The sequence below is a fragment of the Phaethon lepturus genome, unplaced genomic scaffold (assembly GCF_000687285.1).
Source record: "Phaethon lepturus isolate BGI_N335 unplaced genomic scaffold, ASM68728v1 scaffold2995, whole genome shotgun sequence".
In the NCBI taxonomy this organism is placed as follows: Eukaryota; Metazoa; Chordata; class Aves; order Phaethontiformes; family Phaethontidae; genus Phaethon; species Phaethon lepturus.
This window is the reverse complement of record NW_010542505.1, coordinates 86958-106089: the sequence shown is the minus strand read 5'-3', so window position 1 is coordinate 106089 and position 19132 is coordinate 86958. Positions and strand designations below refer to the sequence as shown.

The window sequence follows — 19132 nt, the reverse complement described above, 5'->3', positions numbered from 1 at the left end:
CAGGAATGATCATAACTCAGTCATACCACTGAAAAGAATACTTCTCTAAGAGGGAAAGCTTTGGATTTTCTTCCAGAAACTGTTTTTACTTTTTCCATTTTCCTCCTCTAGTTATTTCTAAAGAGAGCAAGGTTTGGAGTGCTTTTTCTCACCAACACCATTTCAGTGTTCTCTTAACCTCTACTAGGTGGATTTGGGAGCAAGCAGGTTGTTTGGGGGTGCTTTTTGAACCTCTATGACAGATATGCAGTTCCTTCTTTGTGGTGTTTGGCTTTTCCGTACACTTATTTCTGTGGCTAAAAGGAACTCTGAGCTCTTCTTTGCCTCTCAGTTGGTGCAACCACTTGTAACTATTGAGCATCAGCAAACACACTTACAAGGTTTCTCTGAGGGTAAAGAGAACAGGCCCAGTTAAATAAGTATATCTATGTCCTGTCTGTTTTGTAAGCAAAACAGAGAGTTTAATAGTTTCATAGACTTCTCTTCTGATCTCCTCTCTTCCTATAGCAGAAAACAGCAATCAACACAAAAGTTCAATCCTTGGCTAAGAGAGCTTATCTCAAAGCACCTGTGTGAGAAGTTTGAGCAATGGTTCTTCACAGATGCAGATGACATGTGAGGCAGGCTGCGGTCTGACCAGGTGAAAAGCCCTTCAGCTTCCAGGAAGAGAACCAAAGAGACTTTTCTAAACATTAGGACAGGTAGACTTTTGCACTCTTTTTGCTTTTTACCTATATAATGTCAATGTTATCCAGAGAGCAAACTCCCAGTAATGAAGTCTGGGTCTCTCCCCATCTGTCTCACTAAATGCCACTTGGAACAAGCGCCTTTTCATTTGACAATAAAATCAATGAATGAAATATTAGAGGCTTGAACGATATGATGTCCAGAATACATTATGGAAGTTGTTGTGTTTCACTTGTTTTCAACAAGTCTTGCCCTTTCTTCCCATTATCATCAACATATCTACTTAATGAAACTAGCACCTTCTGCTAGTCTCTCACCTCTTTGCTTTTAGACTTTAACTCTTTTATAACACTTTAAAATCTGTCGGGCTCAGGGTTGTGTAATAAAATTATGCACTCTCTGTGTACTATTGGGCTCACATTTTTCACCTGTTTGTCTCAATTTAAGCCAGACCTGCACTAACTAAATAATCAAACAACAGGGAAAGAAAAGGAGCTTAAGCTGATTTTCATAACACTTGCTTTTATCATTTTCTTCAGTTGAGACAGCCATCTTTGCTCTGAGGTTCTTTTTAGAACAACTGGTATCACTCAGTGCTAGGCTAATAAAGAGGGAAAAAAGGGTAATGTCAGTGCTGAGGTGGACTTCAGTTAAACACCCTAAAACCTCTGGAACTATCCACAAAGACTGATCTGCAAAAGACAGAAGAATGCTTTTTTTCTTATTGCTTTTCCCAAGCCTTACTGGATTCTTCATGAAGAGTATTAACCACTGCACTGTCATGCTAGCAAAGTGTGTCATACATGTAATAAACAGCTGAAAACTGATAAAGTAAAGAGTAACTAATGTTCACTGAGACATACCATACTATTCAACCTTGGCACTCAAAGCGCTCTGTCAGTGGTGGCTTTGTAATTTTATATTTGTGCAAGTCTTGACTCTGTAGCGTTGGTCAGGGTTATTACATGCTGGCAAAACTGAGTCAATGCTGTATATGATTTCGAGTTTACAAGTAGACACATTTTCAGCAAGAGAAATCTCAGCCACTTTGCCCTGTAAATCTGGATGTCTCCAGGGTACAGGTTAAAAGACAGAGAAGGACACAGAAAAAGAGTGGTTGTGTTCAAATTTAAGAGCAATTCTCTGCACATTTATTAGATATTTGCAGTGCTCCATCTCTTACTGACAAAATAACTTGCAGCACTGTGTCAGGATAAAATTTTCCATTCTGTTCTCCAGGTTGTTCTTTTCTTCTTATATGCACATCCGCTATTTAGCCTGAGTGCAGAATCATGCCCTACTTAGGCTGAAGCTCAACAAAGAGGTGACCCATCTGTGATTGCACGGCCGGTCAACATTAGAATGAGGGACAGATCCCAAGACTCTTGAGCTCATCACTAAAGCATGAGGCTTCTGGTACAGCCGCTGTTTTGTCGTATCAGGCAGAAGCATCTATTATTCTGTAGGCTCAAGATGCAAAGCAGCAGGTTGTAGTTTGGTATCAGAGCTCTATCATATTTCCTGACGTAGGACTAATTGTGCTTAGTCATTAGATGTGAACAAATGTTTGCTGTGTCATCTTACTATCTGATACTCGTGATGTATAAACAATTCTTAGCTGTAGTGTTTGAGAGCCCTAACCTGTCTTGAAGCCCATAATTAAAAGGCTAAGGTGAGCTGTTTGCATAACTCAGTTGTTAGTATATTAAGTGCCATTAATAACATTGGCAAGAAGTGCCAGGCAGGTCGCAGCATCTTACTGCAATCTGTGTCTATTGAAGAGACAACTCCTGAATTTTCATCCCGAAAAAGTTGCATAGGCTGGTAAAGCTACATAGCCAAAGGGGAATGGAGAGCTTTTTTATTTTTTAACAGAACTGAACACAGCAAAGGGGAAAAATAATGTCAACATAGTTGGATTTCAACACCACTTACAATAACTTGGCAGCCTTTTTCAGATTAAGTGGGTGACTACAGCCCTTTTCAACTAAATACGGCACTGTTTTTTTCTGGTTTGGTTTGGTTTTTTTACTTGTCACCAGAAAACCAATCATTTTTATTTTGTTCATCTTGGGGTTTATTCTGCCACTGCTTCTACATTGTGGGACTTCTCTGATGCTCATAGAAAGTACTTATGATACATACCTACTGATCTCTTGCTTACAAACAATCCTGGTGTGTCCATCGATTTAGAAGATTTGTTCCTTTTAAGTAAAAAAGAAAGGGTTTTAATATCTTGCTGTTTATGTAAGATAACTGCCAAAAAGGATATGAAGTAGGAAGCTGTGCACAGTTTCCATGAACAGTATGCAGAATATTAGAAAGCTCTTGCCCTCTGTCTCCAATTAATTGCTAATAGACAACAGTTTACTATTTAATAGACAACAACCTCAAACACCAATTACTGAAACCTGACGAACTGTAGTGAAGCAGTGGTGTTATCCTCATTTTACAGAACGAAAGTGAGCAACAAACAGCCAGCTGCTCACCTCCGTTACCCTGGTGCGAATCTGAGTGAAGTTTGGTCAGTTAACAGAGACAAATTAAGGTTTACATCACTACAGCTGAAATGAGCAGCTGCCTGAACGTCAAGAGGAAAGTGATGCCCAGAATCCCAAGGGATGTACCCAAAGTAAATCTATGGCAGAGCAGAACATATCACTCAGGGGTGTGGTGGGAAAAACTCAGCCATCAGTGGACCCAGTAAGCTGACACCTGCTCAAAAGACTATCTGAGCACGAATTTCTGAATTACTGAGCGGCAGTGGCAGTTTAGGTGCTAGGCTACTAAAAAGGATGGTGCATCTCAGTATCTAAGAGCAGTGCTCTGTGTCTCACAAGTCCTGGCACCCATTCATAGATCACCATTCGCCTCCCCGGTGTCCTCGGAAATGTCACTCTGTCACCATGTGCCTGCTGCAAGCAGGTCTCTCCTTTGCTTTGTAAAGCGCTACTAACGAAAGGCGTTGCATAAGAGTTAGATTATTGATTACGCATTGCAGCCTGCAGCCCAGCTCCCCGTTACTGAGGAGCGTTTCACAGATGGGGTTTGTGCCGACCAAAATGTGCATATCAGGACCTCATCCCCTTTATAACATTGATACGGTTGTGGCAGGCAGAGTCACGGTGAATGGACAGTTACTTTCACACTCTTCACACACGCCTCCAACAGTTTTATTGCATTATCTTTGGCAGCAAAAAAGAAGGCATTTTTTTGTTCAGTGCTCACATATTCCTGCATAGCAGAAATTCAAGCCGTGGTTTTAATAGCTTGTATTTCCCTGAAAGACTGAGCATAGGCATTTAAAAATATTTTTTTTCTCAGACCAATGCCTGAATATTAGAGCTAGTGGATTGGAATTCACTGTGTTCACAAGCACATTTTTCTGTGTCCAGAGCAAGAAGTTTTCAATTTTGGAAGAGTGGGTTTTTGTATTGAATAAATTAAAAGTTAAAAAGGAGACCATGATGAGGAAAAAGCAGTATCAGGGCACACAATCTTGTAAGTGGCCATTGGTATGAATAAAAAAGTGAGGTGTGTAGTCAGAGCAACAAGTACATCTCGCTGACCTCCTGCAGCCTGGTTAGGAGAGAATACCTATCACCTGAGAAAGGGTTCATGTCAAGTCTTCTATTGCTGTTAATTAGATGTCAGTTCTGCTGCTGGGACAATTTGTGCTATGAACAGTGGCATGAAAACTGAGGTGAGGAAGGACAGGGTCAGCAGCACGTGAAGCTGGTGTGGGCATCTTCTTCTGGTCTAGCTTACAATTTCAAGGCTGTTTTAGTAGTCAGGCTCATTCTTCCCCAGACTCCATGCTAGAGCACTTTTCCTGCAATGTGTTGGGCATATCTTTTCGCGCTAGGTAGAATACAAACAAAACTTCTGTGCCTGTCCAAATCATAACATCTTTGACTTCTTAAGTTGCTGGCAACACAGGAGTTGTCATGGGCACGTGAAGCCTTGCCATTGTCACAGAAAACCTCAAAAATTTTGTTCCCAATTAAAGGTTTTTTCTACGCTTACTCTCTTGTGCTTGGCTGCTGAGAATCCATTTCCCTGAAATTCTGCAGATTAAAGTGCTGAAAATATTAATGATAGATTTGCTCGCTTTGCTGTAGCTTGCTGGACTCCTCACTGTCCTCTTCATTTTCTAACAAGCTCCTTGGAGAAGAGGAGGAGATGTGCAAAACCCCAGTATATTCTTTTCTTTTGATTGATTTAATTCTTTCATCTTCCCTTATGAGGATGAATCACAGATTTAGCTCTTTACCCCAACCTTTCTCCGTCCAGTTCTGTAGACTTCATCCTCTTGATCACCTTTTTTGTGTGATTGTCTCTTTTGAATCCTCCTCCTACCACCTACAAAACACTTGGTCATATTTCTTTCTACAGATTCTTGCAGAGTTATTCTTCTTCTCTGGCCCAAGTTGCTGTAACTTCTTCTGCGCTGGCCACATCACCCCTCTGACTGCATCCAGAAGTCAGCTGATACCATTGCTTTAGAGCCTTGTTCCAGCAGTGCTAGTGTCTTCCTTTATTCCTTTCACTAGCTTCTTTCTCCTTCTCTGAGTCAGCCTTGCCCATCTTGTCTTCCCCTGCCCTTGATGTGCTGTATCTACCTCTGCTTCACTTACCTACCTTCATTTCGTCTCATGTGTTCACTGCATGTCTCCTTTCTTCCTCTCCTGGCACCAGCGTGCTATCCAATGTGATGCTCCAGTGGAGCCATCCTCCCCTCTCCTGAAACAGTCCTGCAGTACCTTCAGTGAGCTACTCTTTGGCCTCCTTCTCATCCAAGTTGCTCCTTAAAAACTGCCTATGCAGTTTCTCTCTCTTAGTCCACTAAGAAGGGCTAATGGCTGTTGGGAAACAGCAACATGTTTGATACATGAGATCTCAAATAAAAAATTAAATTTGTGTAGGAGGTGTTTTTCCCTGAAACTTCATTTTTCTATATGTAAAAGATAACTTCTTCAAAGTAGAGACTGCCTTTTCCTGTATCTGCCTATATAACACACACACACACACGTATCAGTATATATTTATGCATGTATCTATGTATGTGTATATATGTATCTGCATGTGTATGTGTGTATGCACATATAATGCATATATCTGTTATGTGTATGCACACCTGTGAAATAAATGAACAGTTGAGGTTAAAGTATTCAATTATGTTGAACATAGTGTATCCTGCACTGTACAGACATATGAGAAGATGTCATCCTATGTTTCTGAGGAGAAGCAGGCTTGTGTTTCGGTGTACACACAAGATTTCACGTGCATATTTTACATGATATTCATGAGATTCATGGTAAAACTTCTAAAAACTTTCTAGAGGGAAGTGCTGAGAATTTTTGTGCTAGAAATATATTTTCAGAGGTAACTCAGGGCATTTGTTGCATGAGAAGACAGTCTTTTTTAGGGATGAGAGAGGATATGGCAGTAAAAGAGAGGAGCAAGTTTGGGAACAGGAAGAAACATGAATTGATAAGACAGTGCAAGAATTGCACAGGGCATCAATAGTGAGGATGAAAAGCTTGAACTTGACAGTGATCTGAAGAGGTGGGTGAGAGATGTGGCAGGAGAAGTGAAAGATTTTACAAGCCACATATTTTGTATGAACCGGTGCAAGATCAGGAACTGGAAGGCCAAAGAGAAAGGCTCAGTCACTCAGGCAAGACTTAACATGAAGTGCAACACATTCAGCTGGTATCAATCAGCGTAAGTACACGGATTTCATTGAAGTCCTGCAGATTTATACCAGCTAAGGATGTGGTCTCACACATTTCAGAAAGAAAGGGTGTCTTATGCAAGTGTTTAAAGGTTAAAGAAAAAGGGAAAAGGAAAGAAGAGGGAAAGGACATTAATGAAAGATTTTGACTCCGAGTCATGCAGAAAATAACCCAACTTCACTGTACCATTAGAGATTCAGCTAGTCCTGACGAAGTTCATAAGACTTGGTACTGGCCAATTTAGAAATGTTCCAGCATTCAGAATATGTAACTTTTCCCCTCTTCCCTCCTGTCACCTTTTTTTTTTTTCTCTATTTCTGTGTCCCATTTTGGGAGCAGAATTTTGCAGTTCTCCTGATTCCTGCCAAGCTTGAATCTTAAATTCTTGTTGAGTCCTTCTCCTGTTCTTTCAGCTTACACTAAAGACATGCATTGCTCTGGCAGTACTTGGCTGTGGCTCCAGCATTCAGGTCTGTATTACATTCCTAACAATCTAAACCACGGCTGTTAAAGTAGTTAGAAGTAACAAGAGTTCTGCTCTGTTCTCCTTTAAAACGCCCCACAGTGTAGAAATTGCCTACTTCCTATGTTTTTAAAGGCTGGAAAAAGTACTTTGCACTTGCTTTTTGCTTTGAAGGCCAGTACCAAATGCATCTCAACCTTGCAAATGTAACAACAAGGAGAGCTGTGCTGAAACAGCTCTCTCCTGTGATACCAGTTCAGCCTCTGGCCATGGTGCATCAAAAGGTGGCACCCCATCCCTTCCCATCCCTGTAACACGCCTTTTTGTCTTCCCTTTCCAACAGCCTGATGTCCCAAGAACCACATAAAGTGCAACTCACCCAAAGTATTTGATGTGGGCCCATTGCTTTTACTGTGATTGCAGTGGAGTCATATGAAAGCCACTGTAGTCTCTAAGACAAAAAAAAACCCCACAACCAAAAAAAATACTTCCATTAAAGAAGGTGTTGAAAGTAGTTGTAATAACTGTAATTTTTAAGTACTGTTACTATCATTTGTAATAGCAAAATACCTCAAGGCAAGAGCTGAGGTTAGGGTCCGTTCTACCAAAGACTCTAGAGAAGACAGAATTCTCTAAAACTGGGAAAAAATCAGGGAAGAATAGGACAATATTGTTCACAAGCACTAGGGTTGTACCAGGCACCCAATGAAACTAATAGATACCACACTCAACATAAATAAGAGCTGGTACCTCTTCAGACGTGTCACGTGCCCCGAGCCACTGGAAGCCAGAGGACCATTGTTAGGAAGCACCACCGTGGAGCTGCCCTGTTGTGCTCCATTTCTGCACAGCTGCTACTCCCTGCTGCTGGAGACACAATACTGTGCCGGATGGAGCTTCAGCCTGGCCACATGCCGCTGCTGTTATGGTCTTGGTACAAACTAACACATAGTTGTTACCTCAGAGCACTTATACTTGCAATATGTGAGACAATGGCAAAATGGTAGAGGTATAGAGAAGTTATTGCTATCCTCATTTTTATTAAGGGAGAATCAAACAAGGGCTATTATGTGACCTGTCCAGTGTCACCCAAGAAATCAGTATCTGAGCTAGGAGCTGAGATGAGATCTGGAGTCCCCTTCAATGCCTGAATTAGAGGATCATGCCTTCCCTCCCATTAGCCACCAAAAATCTATGAAGTGAAAACAGAATCGAAGGCATTGAGTTGTCGAGCTCAGAAGTATCTGTTTTTCCATGGAAACCCTTTCCCAGCGACAGCTAAGCTTTTGCAAGGAGAGAAGCGCTTCTCATCATGCAAGAGCTGTCAGGGAGCTGTGCTGTGCAAAATGCTGTAGCTGTGCAGCTGCCTTCTGGAGAAGTCTCGTCCCGCAGCCAGGCAGCATACAGCCCCGTTCCCGACCATCCAGCTGTAATTCTGCCTGCTCGATAATTTTTCACCGCGGTCATGCCAGATTCGTAGCCCTGTTTTCTGTTGTCTGGCTGTTAGTGGTGATGTATGAATAAGTAAGAAAGACAGCTTCATTTTCATAAGCTAACTTGTGCCTGGAGTAACAGAGAGTGAGAGGAGTGCACTTAATCATAACTGCAGGGCCAGAGCAGAAAACAATGACAGAGCTTTTGCTGCTAGTGATAGTATTTTATTATAATAACTCTCAGGATAAAGCAACAAGCAGCTCAGAATGCTGAACAATTCAAATTCATTATGGTAGCCACCGTGTTCTCATCTGCTGGAAGAATAACGCACATAACTCTTTTATGCTTGCCTTTTACAAAGGGCCATGGTGGCAAGGAACTCTAGTCTTTCTCTTCAGGAAATCTGAATCCAGATTCTGGTGTGATCGGAGGTGAAATGAAGCTGGTGAACGTTTCGACAGAACAGCACGCACCTTCCGGGGGAGGCATGAAGAGTGGCAAAGGGACCGGTGGGGGCTGATGGGTGGTCAGAGAACTATGGGCAAGGAGAGCGTTCGTTGTGCCTGCTCGACAACATTGCTTCGGCCAGTGCTTCATTTCTATAGCTTCATAATGCAATTGAAAAAGTAAATAACTATATGAAATAACTGGCAATGCTCAGGTACACTGGACAGAGATTCTCACAACGATTCATTAATATACAAAAATTTTAGTGAAAGTTTTGAGTGAAACATTTTTAGTTGTTCAAAATTGGAAAGGCAAAACTTATGATTTTGTTTGAGCTTTTAGATACATAGAATAATGTGGTATATATGGTATATATTATGCATCTGTATTATGTGTCACATCACTGATATTATTTAAAATGAGCAGCATTGTACATTTAGATATGATTATTTTGATATCTTCAGATCAAAATATTTGGGGAATTTCTTCTAGAGACTATTTCTGAATTTCTTTTTTCTATACTGAAGAAAGCATTTTTTGGAACCATTAATATTTTGGAACCATTAATATTTGCTATGCACCTGAAGTTCTGGTTTCCTGATCACTTCTGCCCTAAGTCAAGATCACAGAGCCAATGGAGGGAAAAAAAAATGTATTCTTTGGCAGAGACAGCAACACTATTCCAGCCTAGAGAAAACAGAAATATAACTAGAGCAGATACAAAACATATCTTCATAACTTTCTCCAAGGTGGCTTGGGAGACAAGCCATCACATCTGCCTAGCAGGTTTTTAGACACCAGCAAGAGTTACAACACTCTGACAAGTTGCATAGTCCTCTACCCTAGGACACTACGAGAATATGTGCACGCATCCCCAGGCCATTGCAAAAGCAAACTAAAGTGTGTTAGCTAACACATTTTGCTTTGTGACAAGCTAAAAGGAAATGTATAGACAGTTATTCCAACTCAGTTGATATACCATGAGTTGCATTATCTGATCCGTGTATCTAAGCACAAAAGCTCACATGACGTTAATTTCTGCCTTCATCCATCAAACATCAAGGAATACTGGTGAGAGCAGGACTTGGTTTTGTGTCTTCAAAAATAAAGGGGAAAGGGAAAGGAAATGATGCAACTACAATAAATACATGTGAACATAATTTCCTGAGCCTTTTCAGTTTATCTTAGCATGAGAAATAATAACTGAGAAATGAATATTTCAGGGGTACATTGTCAGAACTGAGATTTTGGACTGGTAGGTGGGAAAGGAAAACCATTAACAAGCAGCAAAGTGTGTTCATTTTTTATTATTCATCAGTCTAAAGGCTGAATGCTGTGGCTTGTTGGGAAATGCATGGGGCTAAAATAATGAAAGCAGACTGATGCTCCATGGTAAGGAAGTTCAGTATCTGCTTCTTGCAAATGGAATTCTGACATTTCTTTTTATGTTAGCAGTACTATCCTGAGAAGTATCTGTGGACTGCTGAGTTGTAAAATGCGCTGTTAGAATATGGGCAGGGTCACTCTTCCTACCAGCTGTGCCAATCCATTCCAGCCCAGCTGCACCTGCATTTTTTATTGGGGTTTTTTTCTCATCCTTCACTAGCCATGGTCGTTTCTTATTTTGATTTATTCTACCACAACTGTAAGGGAGTGGTTATAAAGGACAGGCAGTCTTACAGCACAGAATCAACAAGTGTTGATTTAAATTGTGCTCTTCAGCCTTTGGCTAAGACTTGTTTCAACCAGTTGAGAACTCTTTCATATTTCCTCACGATACATGGCTTGTGGTGCCTCATGTGCTGTCTGATATGTTCCATGTGTCTCACAGGTTGAGAGTTGCTACAGTTCATTTGTATGAACAAATCATCAGTTGCTTGGTATGCATCTGCCTCTAACTTATAATCTCCTTAATTCTCTTGTGGATTGCACTCTGTTAATATTACCAGTTTTCAGTAGCACCAATGGGGTGATAAATGTGTGGTGGTCTTTTATATGATCCTTTCTGCTCTCTCCCAGATTTTCCACCTTCTTAAAAAATGAGTTATGGAGTATAATATGAAAAATTAAATATATATAATATATGTGATATAGAAGGGAGAGACATCATTAGAAAATGAGGTCTGGTGGGGCATGCTCTGATTAGGGTAGAGTAGGATGATCCTGAACAGTGGAGTGGAGTGGGCTTGGTAATCTCTCAAGGTTATTTCTAAATTGATTTCTGTTCACTCCTTAAATGCTTTTGTAATTTTGTGATTTATTTGTTATATGCAATGGCCACTTACTACTGCTCACACTCTTTGAAACAGCATTTGAGACACATCTGGGGGTTATTGACATTCCACTGAATTAGAGATAGCACAAGAGAGTATCACAATCACCTGACCTATCCTAATGTCTTCCTAGCTGATTATAAAATTGAACTAATCACTTCTGTATTTACATTTTGCTTCTCAGCCCAATCTTGTCTTGGGCCATACTGGAATTTTGGTAATACAGCTATGGTCCTACATAATCAACATATAATGATCATTTAATGCTTTCAATGTACTGCTGTGACCATACACCCAGTTTTACAAGCGTAGGTGGGATTTGAAAATGTGCCTTCAGAGCATGATGTTTAATTGCCTTCTCAAAAGGTTGCAAAATAATTTCCAGTCCCAGTCTTAGTGCCATCACTGAGCAGGTCCCTCTGTCAAAACACCATTCCCTTTCCTTTCTTTGACTAGATCCAAATCTTCCTCCCATCCTCTGTCACCAGAACATCATCTCAATCACTTCTTTTATTTACATTTTTGTACAGCGTATTTCAGGATGGATTATTAAGTCCTTATCTATACAAACATTCACTTTTCAGTTGATTTTTAAGCAGTGCAAACCTTCTAGATACATTTGATTTAAAACACGTTTTACTCTAGCTGAAGCCAGCTGCTAATCAATGTAAGCTAAACCAAAATAAGCCCATCTAAAACTGAAGTCATAATTTCTATGCAGCATTCCACGCATTAGGCTTACTTAAAAGACTTTTAAATTACTCTCTTAAATTAAAACAGTGCAACTTTCTTATGTAGGTAAACTCTTAGAATCAAATATTTTCCTGAGCAAATGGGATTTCCTTAGTGACTGAGAAAAAAATCCCTGAAACTAGTGAGGGGGGAGCATGGGAAGAGAATAATTTGTTATACTGAGCCTTGTTCTTCAATTATATTATCTCCATCAGAGTATGAACAGATCTTCATATTAGATGATCATTTTACCAACACTTCTCACTAGGAGGATTCTCCATCATTGTGTTACAGAATCAAGCAGCATTCAGATTTGTCTGGGTGATATATTTTTGTCAGCATGACAAAGGTTCCCACAGTGTTTAATTACTCAGACTGGCCGGGGGAGAAGGAAAGAAATGAGCCGTGCCGAGTTTGCTGTGCCAGGATTGCTGTCTGTTACGTAAGCAGGCATCTTCCGAACCCGTGAAAGGGAGGCAGCACCCGAACTTCTGTCTTCTCTTTCCACTGGCTGTCACTCTTCAGATTTCATGTTTGTTTTCCATTGATTGACTGTCTTTTGTCTCATGATCTTTTTGCAATTTGCTCATTTCCAGGGCAGCAGGTTCTTGGATTGGTAGAGAACCAGAGTGATTGGTATTTGGGCAACCTTTGGAAGAATCATCGACCCTGGCCAGCACTTGGGAGGGGCTACAACACAGGTAGGCCCTGAGGGTTTTCTTTCAATTAATATTTGAATTGAGCATACAGTCAGTCTCCTGGTATAAAGAGTATAAGATGTGCTAACTTGCCCTTCCCTTCCTAACCTACTGGACAATTTGGCATTTAAAGCAGTAAAAATGATGCAGTGTGATGTATTTTGGAGTTTCTGGTCCTGTGCTACTCTGAGGAGAATATGTTCCTTCTCTAAATAGTCTTAAGAGACATTGTATGGCATCCTTTGGGGAAGGACGGAGCTTTTCAGCAGTCTGACACATCCTCAGCACATCTCCTGCAAGATTTCTGTCTATGATGAAGCATATGAAGGCCCAGCAAGAGGGAAAGAATAGGAATCAAGGCTCATTTTCTGTAGAGAGGTAAATGGTTTTGCAAAATGTCAGCCCAATAAAGATATAACTCCTTCAGGACAGCAACAAAGTCATAATTGTCCTAATAAAATGCAAACTACTGGCCATCAATTTCTGCTGTCATGAGAAAGGAATAAAGGCACTAGATCAGAGAATTTATTAGATTACAAAAGACAGGTTTGCCCACTGATTTGTGCTTGGTATGTGAGAAAACATACCAGGTGCATAAAGAACACACACGTACATCTAAATCATTTCGATGCTAGGCTTTACATGCTAATGCAGTAAGTTAGGTTCCCTATTTGTACTAAAAGGGAAGAACAGATGGTGAAGCCTCCATTTAGAAAAGATGAGTCCATTTAAATGTCCCTGCACTATCAGGAAATTGTTCGCCATAATAGTGGTTTTGCTTTGCAGAAATATATTGGATTGAATTAAACAGATTAACTAGAAAAAGGATTACACAGATTGTGGTTGGGTCATCTGTATTTCTATATTCCTTTGTATATTTGGGGGAATCACACCAGTTTTTGTGAATTTTTATTTCAGCCTCTGCAAAACATCTCTGTTCTGTGAAAATGTTCAGAACATGTAACAGAACACAGATAGATGTGGGTACAAGATTTTGGGAAAAGAGGTTTGTTTCCTGGTTCTCCACTTGTCAGAGCAGAATTGCAGATATAAAGGCTTGGGCTGCACACATCCCCCCCGCCAAAAGCATGAGGCAGAGCTAAGTTTCATGGATTTGTCCTGAAACCCGAAAGCTTATGTTATACACAACTAAACTTGGTGATGTCAATTCTGTTCAGTGTTACACCACAAAGCAGTATCTTCTGTTCTACTGAGAGATTACTTTCCGTAGTTACTTTCTTTCTGCTGCATTTTTGCTTTTTCCTTTCTGCCATTTCAATGCTGGCAGGGAGAAATGCGTCACAACCACATAACATTAGAATAACCCAGAAACATAGGGTGGATAGTATCTAAAATGCAATTATGTAAATAAAAATGCTGTAAAGCTTTCATTTATATTGTCTTAACTTACTGTTCCTAATGTTTTATAGGGATATCAAACGTCGGTAGATCACAAAATTTTCACTGAAAGCAAAAATAATTGAATGTCTGCAGTCATAGAATCATAGAATAGTTTGGGTTGGAAGGGACCTCTAAAGGTCACTTAGTCCAACCCCCCTGCAGTGAGCAGGGCCATCTTCACCTCGATCAGGTTGCTCAGAGCCCCGTCCAACTTGACCTGGAATGTTTCCAGGATGGGGCATCTACCACCTCTCTGGGCAACTTGGGCCAGGGTTTCACCCGCAGTGTGAAATGTGTCTTCCGTAGATCTAGTCTAAATCTGCCCTCTGTTAGTTTAAAACCATTACCCCTTGTCCTACTGCTACAGGCCCTGCTAAAAAGTCTGTCCCCACCCTTCTTATAAGCCCCCTTTAAGTACTGGAAGGCTGCGAGGACTGAGTCTCCTTCACATACATTGCATGTGTTAATTCTTGGTATGTGTTAACACATACCCACCCAACCATGCAAAATCCTGCCGATGATTTTAGTCTGCTCAGTTTCTGTCTTCAGACAACTCACCTATAGTTATAAAAACTTTCTTTTTTTTTAGAAAGAAAACCAGAAGGTAGATAATGAATGGAAAATTGACAAGTGATCATAAGGAGTGGAATGATGCTTTTTCAAGTACATGGAACAAGGGGTCACTGGGCAAAACAGTGCAACCTCTGAGATGTAGCAATGAATGTTATTGACAGAATCAGCATCATCTGCTGTAATTTTCTTAATTGAATTCGTTGTTTGCCTCAGTAATCTACCAGAGATTGCAGGTATAAACCTCTCACAGAAGATGAAATGCCAAGTGAAACTGGAGTTTGTTTGATGTGTTCAGTAAATTAAAATAATTGACACTGAACGCAACACTGTGGCCAAGGAGGACTCAGAGAACTAAAGGAGGGGGGGAGCAGGAAAGAGGAGCAATAACTCTGAGAAAAACACTCATGACGGACAGTGGGCCAGTAAAGGGAAGACTCGGAAATTCAGGTGCTTGGAGTTGTACTTAGGAACAGTAAAAACGCCCTGAAAAACCCTGAAACATTAATGACCTAAACAAAGCTGGATCGGGGGAAGCTCCCAGACAGATTTTGCTCTTGCTCTTGGCAGAGTGTTTACTATAGCCCTCGGATACACTCCTAAGGAAAGAGATTTTTATGTGAGCCTCTTCAGCCAGACCCAACACCGGCAGATTTGATGCAGAAGCACCCCTCAAAGTCAATAGTCTTCCACTGCTTCCTCCCAGTTTCTCAAGCAAATCATTTTCACTCCTACCTTTCTATGTCTGAGCCGCTCTGGACAACATATAGGTTGGGGGAGTCCCGGAAGGCAGACGCATTAAAGTCAAAGGTGTGTTTGTTCCTTCTCCACTAGCTCTTTAAGCCCAGTAAGCATGTGCGTTCTCCTATTCCTGTGTGCCCAGGCCAAATCTCCCGACAGCCAATACAGGTTTTCAAGAAAAGATTTTATCTGGTTGTTTTTCACCCTTCCTCCTAATTTGCACAGGCAGATAATCCAAGTCATACTTTAGTCCATGATAATATAATCTTAGGAAAACCAGACCAAACTCAAAAGTCAGTTCAGTGACAATTTAATTGGTGTTTAAAACGTTCTTAGGTAGAACCTTTCTTTATTTGAGATAACATTCCCTCCCTCAAATCACTTTAAACACAATTCCTTCTGTGCCACAAAGGTACCAAGGTTTGGTTTTTTTTACCTCTTTGGCCAAAACTCAGTAAGCTGCTTAGTCAGGTACTTTTTTTATATATGGTCCACTCCATGTGCTTGTCTACTCTGAGATTAACTCTTACAGCCTCCTCATGCATGAGTTAAAGCATACTTTTATCGCTGTATAATCTATATTGTCTTTCGCTGACTAAACTGTGCTTTCAAAAGTATTGCCTGAGCCACACTATGATTCTTCTCTTTACAGCTGTTAAACTGACAGCTCCAGAACTGCGCTGTATGGTTTGAGGTTCATTTCTGGAGTAACAGTCATCTTAGTCCTCAGGAAAATATCTTGTCAAAGACATTCTAAACATAAAAGCTTTTAGTACTTCGTCTGCCTTATACTTTCCATCATGGTGGAGAAGAGCTTTTCAAAGCAGTTTCTGGTGACTGTTACCATGATTTCAGGGCACTTGGTGTTAGTCATCCCTGGCTTCTCTGGCTTTAGTGCAGCAGGGCCAACTTACATCAGCTGAGAATGATCTCCATGCCTTTCAAATGGAGCTTTAGGATGGATCTGTGACTGTAATTTGTGCCAGGAGGGGGGCACTTTGTAAAAACTTTGGCCCAGGGGATTTCAGACTTCTAGACTACAGAAGCCCATCCTGAGGATGTGAGGCTCATCTGAAATACACTGCCTCAGTGCAACTACTAGATACTGTAAGGAGGTGTCTCAACAGCTTGAGCTGAGGATTGATACTCCCACGCTGAGAGATGTCACATTACCAGATTTGTGGATCGAGAACAGAAGGGAATGGCTGGCACCTAACAATTACCAGGCTACGTGTGCACCGTGCATTGTTACTCCCATGTTTGTAATGACTGGAAGAATGCTAGAATGAATCTCTTTCCTTTATTGTTTCCCTGAAAAAAAAGGACCTATGGAAGATGAATTGGAAGTGGGAAGTGTATGTCATGTCATTTTTGCGTAATATTTAACAATTGTCAATAATAAAGACAAGGGTAGGGCAGACTGTTTATACAAAATTAGACTGGATCACATCTTGTGCTTCTTCATGATGATACTGTGCATCTTCGGTGCAGAAAGCAAATGATCAGTAGAGCAGTGCAGAATCGTGGGGTGGGGGGGTGTCATGCAACTGCCTGTGGTCCTGCTCTGGAAACAGGATAACGCTTTCATCTGAACTCCACGGGCTTCTGCTCACACCATTATGATAATGGATCTGATGTTAAGAAGTGCTGAGCACTTTTAATCAGACATTTCTGTTTTTCAGAAATCCTCACAATTAGTGCTTTAGCTATTGCCTAATTCTGAATAGATGTGTTACCAACATGCCGTTTTTTTCCTCCTGGAAAAGTCATGATTCCATGACAGCCCTCTGAATATAGCACTAATTTACAAACTATATTCCATAGATTCTGACTAAAACTAGTGCTTTTCTCCATGTTGTAAAGAAAGGGATATAGTGGTTTCCTGAGAGATGAGATTCTTCTGAATTGTCTCAGTGAATAAAGAAGTCAGAAAACTCATGGTTTATAGAACCTTTACATACCCATCATTGGGGCCTGACTCAGTTTAACCATACCCTCTCTACCTCTCTAAAAGCCCTTGCAATATTCATACCTCCCATCACCCACATTTGGTACCGGAACTGGTATCATTAGGTTTGGTTGTAAGTACAGGAGCCTTTGCAAACAGGTGAAAAATACATTTTCATGAAAAAAAAAAAAAAAGAAAGAAAGAAAAAATGAAATCCAACACCAATGACAAGGCAAAAAGTAGCACTTTCTTCACCTACTTAGATTCACAATGTACCAGGTTTTTTGGATTAGATTATTCCTTCTTTAAGATCCTGTGAACTCATTCAACAAATATTGTTATCAGTGCAAAGCATACTGATACACATGTGCTTTATAACACACAAAGATGCATTTGAAGTACAGCGATCATGCACATTCTACAGGTAGTAGTTTAGGAAGTGCCAACACATTGTTGCTTTTAGGCTCAACAGGAAACGTCAGCTTGTTTGTGTTAATGGTGGGAAGGTAAAGTGATAATTCTGCTTTTGATAACCACATCCTTATCTTTGTTGGCTATAATCTGTAGCTTGCACTTAAAAATAAGATGCCTTAAAGCTGACTACCCTCAAAGAATAGTTTCCTTTCCAGTCTTTCTCATGCAGTTTCTAAAGTATGTGATGTACTGACAACTTGTTTACAGCACGCTTGACATTTCTGAAATGAGGGTCAATTTGTATTTGATGTTGAAAATGGTGCCTTTACTTGGAGAGGCCTGTCCATATATTAATGGCATTGCTGCAGCTGACTGACTTAGCCTACTGTTCATTGCATTCTCTGAGATACATCCTCTGCTCCTTAGCAATTGAATCTATCAGGCCCTGCAATAACTGTCTTTTTTTTAAAATGACACCTGACTTTCTTGGAAACACTGAAAACTTTCATCTCCTAAGTAACCTGTGATAAAACAACAATGACATTCAGACAGCCTATACCAGATTCTAGTTGCCATTGTATTGCAGTAAATAAAAAGTATTTCTTTTTAGTTGATTAAATTGTCCCACTGGTCTGACCTGAGTTTGTAATGTAAAGTTCTCCATGTAATGTACATGAAAGGACATATATATGTAGTATTCCAATCTAATGATTTAAAAATCATTCTGAAGTGTGGTATTTTTAGCTTGATCAAAACAGTTCTTTATGTGAACATACATAGCTTGATGAGTAATTATGTTGTCCATCACTCTGAAATGCCCTCTCTTTATTGTAGAGGGACCATCATTAGCAGGTTAAATATAGATGAAAGACTTGCACATAAAAGCTTAGTAGAGACATCCAGGTGCCTAAACTGAGAACAAAAACTTCTATTATGTGACAGGAGAACCCCAGACAAATGCATAGTAATAGTAAAACCAGTATTTTTTTCTTCTGAAGTGCAAGTTCACTATCCAGTTTCTCATTGTGCTCATAAAAGTGATTGTGTAAGGACACTTCCTCTTTGTAGGTACAGAAACAGAGCTTTTGGCCATAGCTCCAAAGCAAAGAAAGAGGCATCACAGTTGGACTCCATCTTTGGACTCTAACAAGTAGCCTGGTCACAAAAAGTATCAGAGTAACAAAGATGTCTTTCTACACCCTTGTGTCAATGCTGTCATCTCTAAGAGAATGCCAACAAAAACAGTTGAATTTGGTCATAGTTGGATAACTCTCTTAGGTGCTATTGGCTACAGAAATCACTATGCTTTAATCATTTTAGTGTTAGGGCAGACTAGGTTCAGGACAAACCTTTCCCTTTTAAAAAAGTATCAAGAAACTTTTAAGAAAGAAGAATCTGCAAAATAGAGTGGACACTGAGATCTCAGAAGCAGCAGCTCAATTCTTTCCTTTCCCTATGGTCTGTCTTCTGTCTCTGTGTTCAGCTACATCCTGACTTTAATTGTTCCTGCTGTAGCTCTTCAACCCTCCCTCCTCCACCTGTCTTTGTCAAACTGAGCTCAGGGGAGGACAGGAGCACTGCAATAC

General features: G+C 40.4%; 1 protein-coding gene across 1 annotated transcript in view; it reads left to right on the top strand.

The window, feature by feature from the left end:
• The window catches only part of LOC104621520 (glycosyltransferase-like protein LARGE1), a 141424-nt gene that overhangs the window by 67411 nt on the left and 54881 nt on the right, over positions 1–19132 (top strand). Inside the window, exon 5 of the mRNA XM_010288034.1 lies at positions 12371–12475. Coding sequence (XP_010286336.1) covers positions 12371–12475 — 105 coding nt within the window. The remainder of the gene's footprint in view (positions 1–12370; positions 12476–19132) is intronic.